An 18,123-nucleotide genomic window follows, 5' to 3' on the forward strand; every position below is an offset into this window, starting at 1 on the left:
GGGTGAGGCAACCTGAAACAATCACATTGTGTTACAGTTTAGCATTGTGTTGTACTTGATTTTTACAGTGAACTTGAAAAGCAATCCTTCTTCCAATGCTCTCGGTGTTGTACTGTAAATACAAAATACTCTGTGACCTCGATAATGTATTCAAGTGCCGAGCTGAGTTCCTCATCAGAGAACGTACCTGGATCTGCACGGTGAGTCATCTACCTCCAAAAATATGAATGCAATCCGGAATTGACTTGTCTTCATTTCATCATTGCTTGTACCTGGGGGCAGTGCCGGATGAAGCCTTGGCTGGCCCCAAGGAGCATTTTGAAATTTTAGAGAATGGCCTGAAAATTTTAAATTAGATCTCGGGCTCATGGAAATGGACCCCAGACAAAAGATGAACTGATTCAAGAACAAAATATTTAATACAAAAAAAGACAAATATTTAATGTGAAAATAATTTTTGGCCCAAATTTTTGGCTGGCCCAAAGGCACATGCCTTGTCTGCCTAATGGTTAATCCAGCACTGCCTGGGGGTAATTGTATTTTCGGTCGTTTGTGTAAATATTTATTTATCTGTTCCTCCATGTTATAATCTGTATAAATCGTGCTCTCCAACGTTCTTATCTCTACCTCCTCTGTTTTACTTCAGCCGTTTTTGTGTTACTCCTCCTTTCCTCCTGTGTATATCCATTTCCCTCACCCCTTACGACTCATCCCTCACCCCGATGGCCTTTGGTAGTTTATGAACCTGCTGCCCTTTGTCGTTTAGCTCCTTCATTAGCCGAGATGCTCATATTAAAAGTTGAATTTTTATTTGAAATGCTCATATTGCTGTGGGTTTTTATCACAAGCGAAGTTCCCATCTGAACGGGTGGATTAATCTACCCACTTTTATGATTTTACGGTGTATTTTATTATGAATTGTAATCCCAGCTTCCACCAGGTAGTACTATACAATGCAAAATTATTGTACATCGAGAGAGTTAAGCCTGGTGTTGTCTTAACGGTTAAGATTGCTGGCTTGAGATCGTAGGGTCTTGAGTTTGAGCCCCTGTTGTGCTGTTAAACAACATCAGGTGGGTTGACTCAGCCTATCATCCTTCTCTGGTCGGCAAAATGTGTACCAGCTTACTTGAAACAGGGGGCACTCCCTCAGTCGCCCAGCCAAGCTCCTGGCAATGATGCAACGAGCACCCACAGGCTGCATACGAAACAATAAAAAATAGAGAGCATTGGGGTCCTCCAGTCACCCTTAACCCTGGGGGTTTATTACATTTTTTTGACCTCTAAAACCTTCCAGGCACACCCTGAGTACAACCGCCAGTTTTTGAACTCGTTCTGTCCAGCGGTTCAGGAATGCAGAGAAAACAAATAAATAAACTAGAGGGGGAGCACTCGGTAGAGTGCAAAACCTCTGCAGCCAATACTGCTGGGTCACTTAAGTGAACCTGATATCCTATTCATTGTAGGTCAAAACGGATCAGACTCTACTGAACCAAAATTGAATAAACTAAACTAGATCGACGCGCATGTAGAAATGCCCAAAAAAATCGAATTTTTTTTGAAAAAAAGGTACAAAATTTTTCTTTTTTCTCCAACAATTTTTTTGGGGGGTTGGAAATCACTTAAAACATGTAGAAATGCAAAAAAAAAAAAAAAATTAAATATTTTTCAAATAAAATCGAAATTTTTTTGAAAAAAAAGGTGCAAAATTTGTTGTTTTTTTTTCTCTAACAAATTTATTTATTTATTTTGGTTGGAAATCACTTAAAACATGTAGAAATGCGAAAACAAAAATTCAAATTTTTTTTTCAAAATGGCCGCCATAGCGGCCATATTGGACTTTGGACCAAGTCCAAAATCTAATGGCATGATCCTTGGACCATACCTAATCCCCCCACCAAGTTTCTTCGAAATCCGTCCAGGAGTTTTTCCGTAATACTGTTCACAAACAAACAAACAGACAGGAGTGAAAACAGTAACCTCCGTCCATCTTCGATGGTGGAGGTTAACAAGAAAGATGTCATGCACAGCACAATACTTGCGAAATCCAAAAAACAAATTTGACATTAAAAAATAATTGGTGGTTGAATTCAATTTTTTTTGGTTTTTTTGGTCAATGCAATGTCGAGGCTTGTAGGAGAGCAAACACACAGAATGTACAACAAGGAGAGCAGGAGACAAGAGGGGTGGGAGAGTTAAGGAAAAAACTGTGTGCAACATCGTCATGAGGAGATCTTTTGAAGGGAGAGGGATGGGGTGGGGTACACAGGGGAAACAAGATGGACACCACAGGGACTGTCAGGTCCTTACATGACAGGGATTTTCAGGAAGGAAAGCAGGGAATTTGAAGGAGGTGGGTTTGTGGTGGATTAATGGGGGTAAAAAAGATTGTGGTTTTGGATGAAGGAAGATAAGAGATGATGCTGAACAGCTGTTTTGAAGACCTGGATGGAAGAGTGGGATTGAAGAGTGTGTGGGAGTATGTTCTAAAGGTGGGGAAAAAGAGAGAAGGTGAGCAGTGATTCTTGATTTTGGTAGTTTTACCAGAAGGGGGTTGCTGGCAAACCTTGAGCGCCTTGCGGAAATATGGGGGTGGGGGATATCACATATCGCAGACAGAATGAGAGTGGGGGGGGGTGGTGCGAGGCCAGAGAGGAGACGGCAGTAGACAGAAAGACCACCAACCTGCCTGCGATGAGAGAGTGAGAGACTCAAAGACTCGGCCTCATCGCAGGAGATACCAATGATCCTAAATGCCTTGGTTTCCACAGCGTGAAGCCGAGAAAGGTGGGAGGTGAGAATAACAACCTATAGGGGAGAGCAGTGCTCCATCAGGCTGCGGACGAAAGCTTTGTATGTGGTCAGGAGCTCAGGTGTGTCAAGGAAGGACTTTGCACGATGGAGGATGCCCAGTTGGTGAATGGCTTTGGAGGCCAGGTTGTAAATGTGGCTTTTCCAGGAAAGATCATGGCAGATAGTGAGATCCAGAAGCTTGAATGAAAGGACATCTTTCAAGAGAATTGTTGAGAAAGTATATGAGAGAGGGGGGGGAGGTTCCAGACGGTCCTTTTGGAGAGACGTAATGTTGACCAAATACGCAAATTCTCTTCAAATTTCAAGTCAATCAGATGAAAATTGACAATTTTAGAAATTTGGCCTCTGTCGACTTTTTGACCTCTGTCGATGTTTTGGCCTAAGTTGACCTTTTGGCCTATGTTGTACCTCGGGGTAATTGTATTTTTGAATGTTCAGTTCTATGTTCAGTTCAAAAATAGTTTTTTGTTGAATTCAGTGATCTGATATGCCAACCTTCTTCAAATATCAAGTCAATCGGATGAAACTTGAGGATTTTACATATCCCACATAAAAGTTGTTGACCTTGGGACTATGCTGACCTTTTGGCCGATTTTAACCTCAAAAATAATTGGGTGGTTGAATTCAGTGACCTGAAATATAAATCCTTTTCAAATTTCAAGTCAATCGGATGAAAATTGAGGATTTTACATATCCCACGTAAAAGTTGTTGACCTTGGGACTATGCTGACCTTTTGGCCTATTTTGACCACAAAAATAATTGCTTGACTTGAATGACAAAATATTGGCCCCTAAGATATTTTTCTTTCTTCTACGAAACCACAGACACAATTTCAATGAAACTTGACCACAACCTTCATCACCCATGATGTACCAAAGTTTGTTCAAGACATAAAAAAACAAGTGAAATCCTTCAATACAGCGCGTGTGGTGAAGCAAATGAGTACACTAATGTTAAAATATGCAATTTATGCTTTTTCAGTTGAAAAACAATTAAAAAGCATACTTAATATTTGAAATGTAAAAATCTTGTTATTATTGTGATAAGCACCTTTATATATAACAGAAGGAATGAAATCGTTCGTACAGCGTGGCAGGGCCCGCAAAAGAATGATCCCATAAGAAGAACTTAGCTTTCTGCATTCGGCGATCGGCGCAAAATGCGATGGTGGGCGGAAGTGACGTCTTTCGTTCGTTCGTACATGAGGGACGCGTTTCTTCGTTTTTTTTCTGTCAAGCAATAAATTAAATGGTTTTCACATATATAACACATTACTTTCACAAATTCGATACAGCGTGGCAGGGGACCGCAAAAGAATGAAAGCATAAGAAGAACTTAGCTTTCAGCATTCGGCGATCGGGGCGAAATGCGATGGTGGGCGGAAGTGATGTCTTTCGTTCGTTCGTACATGAGGGAGGAGCGTTTCTTCGGTTTTTTCCGTCAAGCAATAAATTAAATGGTTTTCACATATATAACACATTGGTTTCATAAATTTCCATTGAAATACTTGGGTATTTCCGTCAATTGTCGCCATTTCCGTCGAGGTTATGCACTGCATCTACTGGACGGCCGTCATTGGCTGTCTTGAGGCACGTGGGGGGGGGGGTGGACACCGGACCCACCGGAGACGTGGTAGATGACGCCAGGGACATTTCAAACTCGGTGCAATTGAATACAGCGCACGCGCTGTAAAAAGATTGGGGTCAAAGGGGTTTTACGTGGTCGGGGGGAGGGGGATTGGGGGTTCTCCCTCAAATCGGTTTTTGCTATAACATTGGTTCATTGGTACATTTTGCTGATTCCATCCCACGTTGACTTCCTCTTCAGTATCATTATTCTTTCCGGTGAGCACCCAGGGTATTACCCTTATATATATTTTTATAACACTAACCGACAATCCATCTGGCAAGTTGGGGGAAACGATCAATCAGTCAATCAGTATGAAAGACAAACTAACAAGCTCTTCAATTTAGATTTTCACCATTTCATATAATCTCTAGAAACTACGTGTACTTTACTTAGCGAGAGTGAACTGTATCTTAATTCTTCGGCTTCATCTTATTCCTGTGAGTTTCGTTTTTAAATGCACGATCTTTTCATTATTAAATACTCACTTACTTTATTTCCCCTGCCACCAAAGGTGGACAGAGGTTATGTTTTCACCACTGTCTGTTTGGCTGTTTGTCTATTTGTTTGTTTGTTACTTGCAACATCGAAGATTCGAAAATTTATTGCTGGTCTGGTCTGTGATTTTGTCTGTATGCCTGTCTGCTTGTATGTCAATCACCTACATGGCACAATTTTAAACCGATCTTCACTAAACTTCAACAAATGGTCGAGTTGGTCATAAGCAAGAAGCCTATTGGTTTGAGGTTAAAAGGTCAACATCGGCCAAAGGTCAACAACTGAGGTCAATTTCAAAAATCCTCAATTTTCATCCAATTGACTTGATATTTGAAGAGGATTTGCACGTCAGGTCACTGAAACCAACCACCAATTATGTTTGAGGTTAACAGGCCAAATGGTCAACACAGGCCAATTTTATAAAATTGTTAATTTTCATTTGGTTGACTTGAAATTTGAAGAGGATTTGCACATTGGTGTTTAAATTCAACCACCAATTATTTTTAAGATACATTTGTTTTTCGGGATTTCAGAAGTATAAATTTGCTCTGTGCGACGTCTTTCTTGTTTGCTTGTCTGACCATCTGTCTGTCTATCTTTGAGCAGGATATCTCAAAACATTATGAACGGATTCGTATGAAACATGGTGGATGAGTTTAGTGTTTGACATGGATGAATTGATTAGATTTTGGTGAAGATCCGGATACGGATACTGTAATTTTTTTCAGTGATTCTTCACCATCGAGAGATAGGGCCAAAAATGATAGATCACTTGACATCTCCGCAGGGCCGGATTTAGGGCAGGGCACACAGGGCCACGGCCCGGGGCCCCGCACCTCCCAGGGGCCCCGCGCAAACGCAAAGATTACAAGAAATTCTGCTATTTTCCCCCTTTTGTTTGTTTGTGAAAAAAATCTAGTTCGTTTGTGTAAATGGTCAGTGAATCACGAAACAAATACTCAATATCCCTGTTAATTTGGCATCTGTTTGGTTATGTTTATCATTTATTTTACATCTTTTAACTTACTTTTTTTCCTTTCCACTGATCTTAAGAGCGCAATCTTAAGGTCTACCACAGAAATAGGTCACACGAAAGAAGTGAGGGTTTTCCCAATCCCAGCAAGCTATGGCCGTCTCGATTTCATTTTTGCAAAATTACACACCCGCCCTGAATCTATGTTTGCTATGTACTGCACAGGCGTACTGCTGGGGTGGTTATACTATAATTGTGTAATTCAAGTTTACACGCCGGATAATATTTTATTATATTTATAAGGTGTGTTGTGCCGCCACACTGTGCTGGTTGACTAGTCATGCGTATTCATTGTTGTCGCTTCCCTGTGGCTCCGCCTACCGAGAGCCAAGATATGCCGCCGCCACACTGCCGGTTAACTAGTCATGCATATTGATTGTTGTTAGTTCCCTGTGGCTTCGCCTACCGTGAGCCAGGAGACGCTGTGTTAAAAATGTCGCCTTGCCATGTGGTTTTTTGCCCGCTGCGATGAAAAATGCTTTTTGTGCCAGAGTGTGGCCAACAACAGTGTGAGTGATGCGTTTTGTTTATCGTTCAATACCATAATTTTGTACTGTGACTTTATGTCGGCATGAAACAGTTTGATGCTGTTCGAACAGTTCGAACACGAACTATTCAGGAGAGTAAGCACACGCGAAACAATCGAGGACTTTGCGCGAATCAAAGCCAGGAAGAAGCTAAAAGATTCTGTATGTTTTTAACATCTCGCAAATATATTGTAGCAATCACCCCAAAGTGTGCAATAATGCAATCATATTTGCAAAAACGACAAAAAAACTTTCTACATTGAGATTTGAGATGATACCATCACGTTTTGGTTTTGCGATTATTTTCTCTGTTCCGTTGTTTTCATTCATAGTGGTGTTTCTTGCATATAAACTTTTGTTACTAGTAGTTTCTGAAATACATGTTTTTACACATAAACCGTGTTTTTTTTCTTTTGCCCAGCCGAGGTTGGTGCATTTATATATGAATACTTTTATAAGCATATATGAAGTGAAAATGGCTGAGGCCCTGAGAGGGCCCCGCGTACTTCTAGGGCCCAGGGCCCCGCAACACATAAATCCGGCCCTGCATCTCAGAATGCAGTGGATGGGTTTTTTTTTTAATAATCTTTTATTGATATTTGCTGTAAACAAGGCTGAGAGGCACTAAATTCAATTTCACAAATTCAAATTAAAAAAACTAAATTCCACTAAACTTTCAAGTTCAAGCCACTAAACTTTCTCTTATCTTGAAAGAGAGTGGAAATTAGCAACAACGGCAGGTTCTCTCAGGGTTCTCTGCCGAATCAGGGTTCTAACTGTTTATTTTCTCACCTACATGTTTCTGTGTGTTCCTAGTTCAGTTTTGTTTCAAAAATCGTGCTATTTTGTGAGTGTTCATCGACTTTGTCTTACCAGGTTCCTTGAGGCCCACCCAACCTTCCGCTCGAGGTGTATGATCGTTTTTATTTGTATTCTCTCACTATTACCTTAAATTCCTATTTTCCCCACTTTCCCAATGCCCCCCATCTCCCCCAACTCAACACACTGTTTCTTGTCTTAAATTTAAAAGAAAAAAAAAATAAGTTTCTCCTGCATATCCACGAGTCTCGATCCTTCTTCTTCTTCTTCTTCTTCTTCTTCTTCTTCTTCTTCTTCTTCTTCTTCTTCTTCTTCTTCTTCTTCTTCTTCTTCTTCTTCTTCCTCCTTTTGCCGTCACACCATCCTACTTCTACTTGAGCTGACCCTCTCTCGCCATTACCTTCACGATTTCTTCCTGCAACCTTCCATTCCTGAATCTTACCTAATCTTCAAAAATCCATCAAAAAACATTAATTTTGCTTGTATCCTTTCTATGGAAACACCTCCTGTAACCACGTGTCTCTCTACCCTTTTCCTGATACTTTTCATCGATCCATCAGCTTCACTCCACATTTACCGTTCCAAATTCACTATCCACCTCCACGATTTTACTTCAACCTTTCCTTTTCCGAATGTGACACAATCCTTATTTAAAATAAATAAATAAATTAATCAACTTTTGACGAGACACCTCCCATAGCCAAGTGCTTCTCCCATAACCACGTGATCTGTTTCCACCCCCTGCGTTTACCGATCCAAATTCACCTCACGATTTTTTCTCCAACCTTTCAATTACTGAATCTGATGAGAACTCTCTAAAAAAAATAAAATAATAATAATAATAATAATAATAATATAAACGATCTCTTATAATGCTTCATCTTCCTCTTTCACATGTTTGGTACTCTTTACTGTATCATAATTCACTATTCTTTTTCTATTTCAACAGACTGTTCTCAATTCGACCTTTCCCTCATACCTTGTCGAAAAAATCCAACTGCTACAGCCTTTCTTCTCATCATTCCCTGAATTCGCCTTTATTGCATCCAGCAAGAAATGACTTTAATCGCATTTCTAACCTAAAAATGTAGAACCCCCAGTTTGATATGAATGTTCGCTTTCCATCAACCATTCTTTTTCTCCAACTTCAGTGCCAACTCACCCCTCTCACCCTTTCTTTTCAAAGCAACCATCACACTCCTCTCCCTCCAAGCTTCCCTCTCACCTTTCTTAAAAACTCCCCCCTCACCTTTCTCCCTCAACACTCCCCACTCACCCCTCTCCCACCATTCACCCCCTCACTCCCCCTTCTCAAAGTTGCTCCCCCTTATCCACAAAGCTGTCTCCTTCCCCTGCCTCCTCACCCCCATCTCATGACTTCACCTCCTCAAATCCTCAACTGCCTTCTGCCCCCTCTCTTGCCCCCACTCTACCCCAGCACCACAGAGCCTTTGCTCCTCCTCATCCGGCCCCTCCCCGAGCTTTTCAGCAATCCCACACTCTTTCAACAACTCTCCTTACCTCCCTCCCCCCTCCTCCCTTGTCTGACACTCCCCCTCCCCTCCCATCTCCTGCACCCAAAGCCTCCTCCCCTCCCTCTTCATTAACAGTGTGGACCTCAAATATCCGGGGCCTTTACTCAAACCTTACAGAACTTTCCACGAAGGTTGCCACTGAAAAACCAGACATATCGATCTAAAATAAACGTTTCTCCCTCAAAACATCTCTGACTCCCAAGTATCTCTCCCTGGTTACTCCCTCCTCCAGTATGACAGACCTGAGCCTCGTCCTGGTGGAGGAGTTGCTCTCCATCAAAGACTCTATTCCTCACTCTCCATGCACTGCCCTCACTCCCCACACCCCCAGGAATACCTCTGGCTACGGCTTCCCCTCCACTCCAACCTCATGTTTATATGTGTACTGTACCGTCCACCAAACAGTGATGACTCCATTTGCACCTCACTATCAGAAAACATGGACCAACTTCTATCTACTCATCCAAACTCTCTCTTACTCATATGTGGTGACTTTAATTGTCATCATGCCAGTTGGCTCGGTGTGGGTACCTCTCTCACCTGTCATGGCACTTCAGCAAAAGACTTATATGACTCATTGGGACTGACTCAGTCAATTTCCTGACCCGGATCTCAACCAATGGTACTCTATCTCTTCTGGATCTAATTTTGACAAATTTCCCTGAAAATATCTGCTGTTCTTCCTCCGTTCCAATTGGTTCTTCTGACCACGTGCTTGTAAAAGTGGACATCTCTCTGGCTGTTGTCAGAGAACCACCTCAGCGCCGTCGAGTCTGGCATTTCACTCAGTCCGACTGTCAGGCTCTCCAAGCAGCCATCAAACTTCTAGACTGGTCTCCCATCGCTACTTTCTCCAACATCAACTCATCCTGGGAATTCTTTCAAAGAAACTTGCTCTCCCTCATGCAAAGATTTATCCCCTCTCGTCTTCAGTTGTCCGACCCTTCCTCCCGCCCATGGTTCAGTGAAGCTTGTGGCGAGGCAGTTGTCCTGAAACAACTTGCCTTTGCCTCACAGGAAGCAAACCCAACTGGGGGTAATCTCAGTTCCTTCCACAAAGCTCGGAACAAGTGTGTATCTACCCTTAGGAGAGCCAGAACACAGCATCTTTCTCATCTCAAGTCTGAACTCTCAAACCTCTCTCCCTCCTCAAAATCCTGGTGGCATCTAATCAAATCTGTTTCTGGTGTATGTTCCCCCTCCATCCCCTCCCTTATCTCAAATGGCCGCACTGCTGATACCGCACATGAAAAGGCTAAATGCCTAAACTCGGTGTTTGCATCGAAATCTTGTCTAAAACCCATCGCTTTCTGAACCCACCTTACCCAGTTGCACCCAACTGTCCCTGGACTCTGTGTCCTTTTCTTCTGACAAGGTGGAGAGCTTGCTGTCAAACCTCGACTCAGATTCTGTAACTGGTCCAGATGGCATCAGCCCACGTGTCCTAAAAACCTGCTCCTCTGCTCTTGCTCACACTCTCTCTGTTCTGTTCACCCTCTCATTTGCTCAAGGTCATCTGCCATCTGCTTGGAAATCAGCAAACCTTACTGCCCTGGATAAAAAGGTGCAAAAACAGATCCCTGCAACTCCAGACCAATCAGCCTTCTCCCAATCATCAGCAAAGTTATGGAATCCATCATCGCTTCAGACATTAAATCCTTCCTCTTCTCCAATGGCCTGATTTCTGATCATGAATTTGGTTTCAGACCAGGTCACTCTACCCTGGATATGCTGCTTCTGCTCTCCCAACAATGGATGGAGGTCCTCAATGCCGGACATGAAATCAAAGCCATATCCCGAGAGATAGCGCTTGCTTTTGACACGGGCTGGCACCCTGCCCTACTCACCAAACTCTCTTCCTATGGTATCCAAGGCCATCTCCACTCATGGCTCGCAGACTTCCTCTCCTGTCACAGCCAATGTGTGGCTCTAAATGGAGTTCTTTCATCCCCTCTTCCTGTTCAGGCTGGAGTTCCTCAAGGCAGTGTCTGGGCCCTGTTTTTTTTCTTCTATTTTTCATCAATGAGCTCTCCGACTCTCTGGAAAATCCTCTTTATCTCTTTGCTGATGACTCCACCTTCTGCCGTACCATCTGTCATCCCTCAGACTGGCATGCAGCAGCTTCTTCACTCTGCAGATCTGGGTAAAATCACAAACTGTTCCAACATGTGGAACATGTCTTTCAATCCTGACAAATATCACACTCTCACTATGTCTCTCGGAAAGGACCATCTGGAACCCCCCCGTCCCCCATCTACTTTCTCAAAAATCCTCTGGAAGAAGTCCTTTCTTTCATGCTTCTGGCTCTCACTATCTGCCATGACCTTTCCTGGGAAAGCCACATTTCCAACCTGGCCTCCAAAGCTAGTCGCCGACTGGGAATCCTCCGTTGTGCAAAGTCCTTCCTCGGCCCACCTGAGCTGTTGACCACATACAAAGCTCTTGTCCACAGCCTGATGGAGTATTGCTCTCCCCTCTGGGTTGATGCTCCTGCCTCTCACCTTTCTCGGCTTCATGCTGTGGAAACCAAGGCATTTTGGATCGTTGGTATCTCCCGCGATGAGGCTGAGTCTTTGGGGCTCTCACTCTCTCACCGTAGGCAGGTCGGTAGTCTTTCTGTCTTCTACCGTCTCCTCTCCGGTCTCCCCCCCCCCACCCCCTGCTCTGTCTGCGATTTGTCCCCATCATATTTACGCAGGGCGCTCAAGCTCCGCCAACAACCCCGTTTTGGTAAAGCTACCAAAATCACGAATCACTGCTCACTCTTTCATTCCTCTTTTTTCCCCACCTGTGGAATAAACTCCCTCACTCTATTCAATCGCATTCTTCCTTCCATGCCTTCAAAACAGCTGTTCACCACCACCTCTTATCCCCCATTCCATCCAAATCCAAATCCTCGATCTTTTCTACCTCCGATAATCCACCCAAACACACCTCCTTCAAATTCCCTGCTTTCCTTCCTGAAAGTCCCTGTAATGTCCATCTTGTATACCCCATGTTCCCCGCCCCATCCCTCTCCCTTCCACAGATATCCTAATGTCTCTGTTCCCCACTGTTTTGTGCTTCCCACTCCCACCCTCTTATCTCATGCCCCCCTTGCTATGTGTTGTGTGTTCGCTCTCATACGAGCCTTGACAAGGTACACACAAAAAAATAAGTGTTGGGCTACAAAAGAAGAGAAAATGACGAAAAGAAGAACGATTAAAGATTAAGGAGGTGGAGATTTATATTATTCTTGAAAGAAAATGGATCTTAAGATGTGCAGAAGCATGTGACTGGCAATTAATTCCAAATTGATGTAGCACTTGGCATAAAAAACCGACTTGCATAGCTCTTTATCACAAGCAACATACCCCTCCTCAAAAGTGTGTTAATCCCCCCACTTGTATGATATATATGGTATATTTTGTTATGTATCACACCTGGGTGTGATGCTCCTGCCTCTCACCTTTATCGGCTGTGGCCAGAGTGTATAGGTGTGAAGTGGTGGCAATATATGTCTCTGGACTGAAGATGCTGACAGAAGATACCAAGTTGGAAAGAGCAGTAGAGCAATTACCATGAAAATATCTGTAAAACAAACTTAGAGTCACAACACACCTGCAATGCGAAAGTGTTTGTAAAGAAGATCCGAGCTCTACTTGACTACACGCTTCTGGAGCCTGTCTAATAAGGACAGATGACAGCCTAATAAGGTTCTCCTGCCCAAATGTGGCAACAGTACTCCATAAGGGGGCATATAGTTGTCTTATACAAATAGAGGATAGCATCCGGAGGTAGAAATTTCTGGGCTCGATCTAGACAACCAACTCACATCGAAACACTCTTTGCAATACCTGATATATACTTCTCCCAGCTGAGATTAAGGGAGATATCAAGAACAAGTAGGCACAGGTTTGATGCTTCCGGCAAGATCAAAGGACCCACGTGCACAGGAGGAAAAGACCTATCTCTATAACGAGACAGGGACAGCGATTTAGTCTTCTTGGCATTTAAGGTTTCCAGACAATCGTGATCCCACTTCAACACGTTCTCTAAATCATTGTTTAGTGAGACACAAACCTCATTACGAGAAGTGTTACTTTAATTAAGGGATACACAGTAGAGTATGGAAACATTGGCATACATGGCAAGCTGGGATAAAATGTAATCAGCCAAGTCATTGATATATCCCAGAAAAAGAGGAGGACCAAGAACAAAAGCCTGAGGAACACCAGAACTTACAGAGCAAGTCGGGGATGATCGACCATCAAGGGTCATCTTCAACTTTTGATTTGAAAGGAAAGCAGAAATTTTGGACAACATTCCACCCAACACACCATTATCCATACGATAGAAGCTTGCACAGTAGTCCCTTATACCACACCTTATCAAAAGCCTTTAAAATGTCCAAAAACAACTAAACAGGTCTCACCCCTAGAATCCATCGCCCTGTAAAAATGATCAGTAATTAGGAAGAGTAAGTCGCCCGTTGACCTGGAATGGTGAAAGCCGTATTGACACTCAGTAAGAAGTTCATTGTCCTCAAGGTGACTAAGAAGCTTATGATTGATGAAGCATTCAAAGATCTTACAAATTACAGGAATAGGATTAATGGGACAATAATTCTTAGCCAGCGAATTCTCACTGACTCCCTTAAAAGCAGGGACAATGGAAAGCACTTTCCATGAGGATGGAAACACTGAATTGGCCAAGCTCATATTGTATGGCTTGACAAGAATTGGTGCAAGTTCAGGGCAACAGCTTTGCATTTCAACTACAGGAATACCATTCGGATCAGTGGCTTTTGAGGCATCTAAAGAATGAATAATCCTGGCAACATTCTTAGGAGTGTCAATAGGGACAGAAATAACCATGTATGTGTAAGGTGGAAAAAAAGGAAGGGAATGTCCATCATTGTTCAGTGAGCAATTAGAGGGAAATTACTCTGCAAAAAATATTGGCCTTATCCAAAGGGGAGGTTAGAACCTTAGGATCCTGAAAGAGAGGAGGTATGGGGGCTTCGGTGTGGTTCAGAACACTGTTGGCAATCCGCCAAAAGTCTACAGAGCCAAGCCGCTAAGTGGTGATATAACCAGCAAGAGTCTGCGTATTTCTGCTTGCAATCCTCCAAAACTCTCTTACAGCGATTACCAGCTACATGAAACAGGCGCTTTGAATCAAAGGTCCCCAGCAAATGGTACTGCTTGAAACAATGGTTACGATGAGCAATTGCTGCCGCACAAGCAGGAGTGAATCATGGTTGAGAACGAGCTTTTATCTGATAGGTGCGTGAAGGAATATAATTCTCAATTCCAATCTGAACCCACTGGGATATTTCTTCAGCAGCCAAATCTGGGGCCTAGACTGAAGGCAGAGCAGAAAAGAAAGAAATCCGTCCCAATCAGCTTTCACAAACGGAAAAAAAACAGTATGGTGAAAATAAAGGAATGTAGTTGTCGGTGAAGAATATGAGAGATGTTCAGAAACAGTTCAGTTATCCGAGTTCCCAGATGGAGGCAAAACCTTGCAACGCGTTCATCCGGGTCAGAGCACATGAAAAGAGCAAATAAGTATCTTCCATCAGAATCACGATTCGAGATGTGAGGAGGAGATGCTATAGTTTTGGTGAGATTTTGAGAAGCAGAAAAAAAAATTACAAGTTTCAATGCCAGGAGGGTCAGTATTACAAGAATATATCAGCCATTCCTTGTGGTGAACATTGAAGTCACCTAATACTATGATCTGAGCTGATCGAAGGATGCAACAAATTAGCACTAATGGTCAATGCTGTCCAAGATGACATGTAGCACTGCACAGGAGGATGATGAAGGTGAACAGTATAGAAAATAAAAGAGAGATGTCGTGGAATGGAGAAGAACAAGACGAAAACACATAAACTCATGAGTGCTCCATTCAAAGGAGTTTCCATGAGCTACAGGCAAAGAGTCTTTGACATATATACCAAGACCATGAGATGGAGGATGATGAAGTTGATAAAAGATGTAAACAGGTGTTCCCAAAGAGTCGGAAGTTATGTCATTATCCAATCTACTTTCTGAGAAAGCCAGCAGACCCGGTGAATTGACATGAATGTGTGATTGAACAAAGGTAAAATTAGATCAAAAAAACCTTAATATTGGAGAAAATGATACTAAAGTAATTTGAGTGTAACGCACAAGTTGATAGGTTGACACGTGCAGGTATAGTGTTATTTCCTTGTGATTTTACCATCATATTTAATGAGTCATGATTAACAGACCAGACATTCATCAGTCGCAGCGAACACGAAAGTCCAAAACCGGGCCAAGACATTCTAAAAGGAACTCAAATCTAAAAAAGGAACCAGGAGCAAAGCTCCCACCAGTATAGCTCTCCAGTATAACAGGAGCACACAAGCCTCCCCACTACGATCAAAAGTGGTAGTTGCAATCTTGAAACTGCGCAGGATGGCAAAACTTGTTGGATGAGTTGGGTAGATGACAAGAACAAGCCGATTCGATTTTGGTTCAGGTCCGGATGCAGATCCCGCCTAGCAATCGGATACAAAACGTAAACTGTTCAGCTTTGTGGACGTATGCATTCTACCGAGTGCTGTTCTAGTTTTAAATACAACCATTTACTTGTCATTGCAAATACTCTTGTGGCAATTTTTTAAGGCGTCCAAAGGAATCCGTGTCGATCTTTTCTCACATTTGATGTGAATCACCTTCAATTTCTGCTCAACCATCCTGCAACAGTGTGCTCGCGTCCCTTCTTCCCCCGATGAGCTGCTGCCTTCACCACCGTTGACGGCCTCTTGTTCGGCCTGTTGTCTCTGCTTCACATTCATGCTTCCTGAATGTTTTCACTTCGCCACCTGTTTTATTACTCATGTTTATTACTTTCCCATGCTCGTCTATTAAATATGCTAATTTTACCTTCACTATATCCTTTTAAGGGGCTACTTACATATTTTGACATATAACTTCACAAGTGTGATTATTTGAGTGTTGAATTTACTGAACTTACTGAACTTGTATTTATCTAATAAACATCATTTAGATAAGGGGTTTTATTTGGGGCTTAAGTATTTTCTAGGATGCTGAAAGTTTAATTTTGACTGATTTTTTTAATGTGCTTTGTGAATTTATACTTAATTCTCCTGTGAATGGTGTAAACCTTGTGAGGAGCAAGACTTTCAAGCAGTGTACGTATCTGGTTCCGTTGATGCTTTCTCCCACTTGATCCAAACGTCAATTGGTCAATTCAAGCTGATCTCACCATCGAATTATTTATTTATTGTGTCATGTAAGTGAGCCGTTCTGCTTTTCTTTGCTTCCTGATTCCCTTCAAATGATGTGGTTTTACCCATTTTACAACAAGCCTGGTAGTCAGCCCTTCGTGGTATTTAGCCAGTATGCTGCACAGTGAGAGACGGAAGTGAGATGGAAGTGAAGTGTGTTCATGTCAGTGTGTCTGTCCAACCCATAATGTTCTTACCATTTCAGCTTTTGCCGTCAAGTTTTCAACAAACATTTATTTTTCAGAGAATGTGGAGAAGACTAATTGATATACCGTGTACATATGTTTTTTTAACTGTTGTATTTGTCAAGTTTAGTTTGAGTGCAATGGGCGTGCTTTGCATTTTGAGATGCTTTCTTGTTGATTTTAGTTTAGGAGCGATTAAAACGTAGAGTTTCTTGCAAAATGTCCCTCCCATGCAGCACATCCTCCCACGTAGCGTACCCTCCCACAAAGCATACCCTCATGTATAGCGTACCTTCCCATGGAGCATACCCTCCCCCACAGCCTACCCTCTTGTCCAGCGTATCCTCCCACAGAGCATACACTCCCATGTAGCGTACCAGCATATCCTCCCACACAGCTTACCCTCCTGCCCAGCATACCCTCCCATGGGGCATACCCTCACGCATGGCGTACCTTCCCACGCAGCGTACCCTCCTACGCAGTGCACACCTCATGCAGTTTTTGGTTGCCTTTTACCCCAAGGGCTGGTTCAGTCCTGGCCAGGTGTTTGTACTCGACGAGTACTGCGCACGGTATGGTGTACGGGGATGTCATCGCCACATTTGCTATCTGAAGGAGCTCCTGGTGTTGGCCTCACACGGTGCTGTCACAGACCCAACTCTGCTACACTACAGCTTTGCCTTCTGTGCTTCGCATGTACATGGGAATCGGTATATACCACTTCATTCATACATAGTAACTATAATGCACAACCTCACAATGGTAAGAGTGCAATTATATGCTTTCCCATATGTACATGGGATAGAGTACAAACTACTTTTCACATGCACACTGTTTTTATGAACAGCTTTTAGTTCTCTACCCATGAGATGTAGTAAAGCCTGGTGTTTGGCTTAGTGGTTAGGTAGGTAGTTTGCGATCTTAGGAGCCTGAGTTTGAGCCATCTTGGCTGCTGAATTAACACCAGGTGGGGTTGACTCAGTCTGTCATCCTTCCAAGGTTGGAAAAATGAGTACCAGTGTACTGGTATAGGGGCACAGAATCAGCGGTATAGTCGCACCCCAACAACATGATAGCGACCTGGCAGCCAAGTTGCCATATGCAAGAAGAAGAAGAAGAAAAAGTTGTGGTACTAGTTCACATGGGAAGTACAAGTTCCTTCTCATTAAGCAAGGATTTCCTAATGTAGCTTGCTAGTTCATTCCCTCAGCCTTCTCCTGACCTCTTAACATCAGTCTCCCCATCATCTGTAACAATGTTACATCTCTTATGTGGTACTCTTTTTGAAGAGGGCACTCAAAAATCCATTTTTGCTTATCTCGCTAAAGGGAAAATGTTTTCAGGTGTAAAGGGCAGTGAAGTTTGGTGCGGCATTAAATTAAAAGTGCTCTTACAGTCATCCTGTTGACATTGTCGATGAAAGAAAAGCAAGAGCAACAATGTACGCGTCACCTCCTCGTTCATGACTTCATGGAGAAAAGTCCCTGTTTTGTGCTAAACTCGAGATAATGTGTTTTGTCCAACGTGTATGTTTGCCATTTCAATAATCGTGTGGCTCTTGACATCAATAGAGATGCAAAGACGTTGCTCACATGAAGAAGTGTCTCAAGGTAATTCACAAATGGGTCTCTTATTTCTGAATAGTTTTTAACACCAGGAATTATCTCTATTAATGATGTATATACTCGGTAAATATTTGGTGTGAATAAATATTTTCATTCATACTTCCATGATTAATTAGTTTGAGGCACAAATTATGGAATTAGACATCTTGACAAGGGTTTTGAAGGATAGCGAGAGAGCGGGGATGTTTAATTTGAG

At 42.6% G+C, this 18,123-nt stretch overlaps 1 protein-coding gene across 4 annotated transcripts in view; it reads left to right on the forward strand.

The window, feature by feature from the left end:
- CADPS (calcium dependent secretion activator) overlaps positions 1-18,123 on the forward strand; it is a 330,035-nt gene that overhangs the window by 222,871 nt on the left and 89,041 nt on the right. For all 4 annotated transcript variants that reach the window (XM_085863821.1, XM_085863819.1, XM_085863822.1 and 1 more), the window contains exon 14: positions 16,825-17,012. In XM_085863821.1, coding sequence (XP_085719947.1) covers positions 16,825-17,012 — 188 coding nt within the window. The remainder of the gene's footprint in view (positions 1-16,824; positions 17,013-18,123) is intronic.

Source organism: Eptatretus burgeri, chromosome 18 (assembly GCF_056783735.1).
Source record: "Eptatretus burgeri isolate ZD-2024b chromosome 18, Ebu_testis_v1, whole genome shotgun sequence".
NCBI classification, from domain to species: domain Eukaryota; kingdom Metazoa; phylum Chordata; class Myxini; order Myxiniformes; family Myxinidae; genus Eptatretus; species Eptatretus burgeri.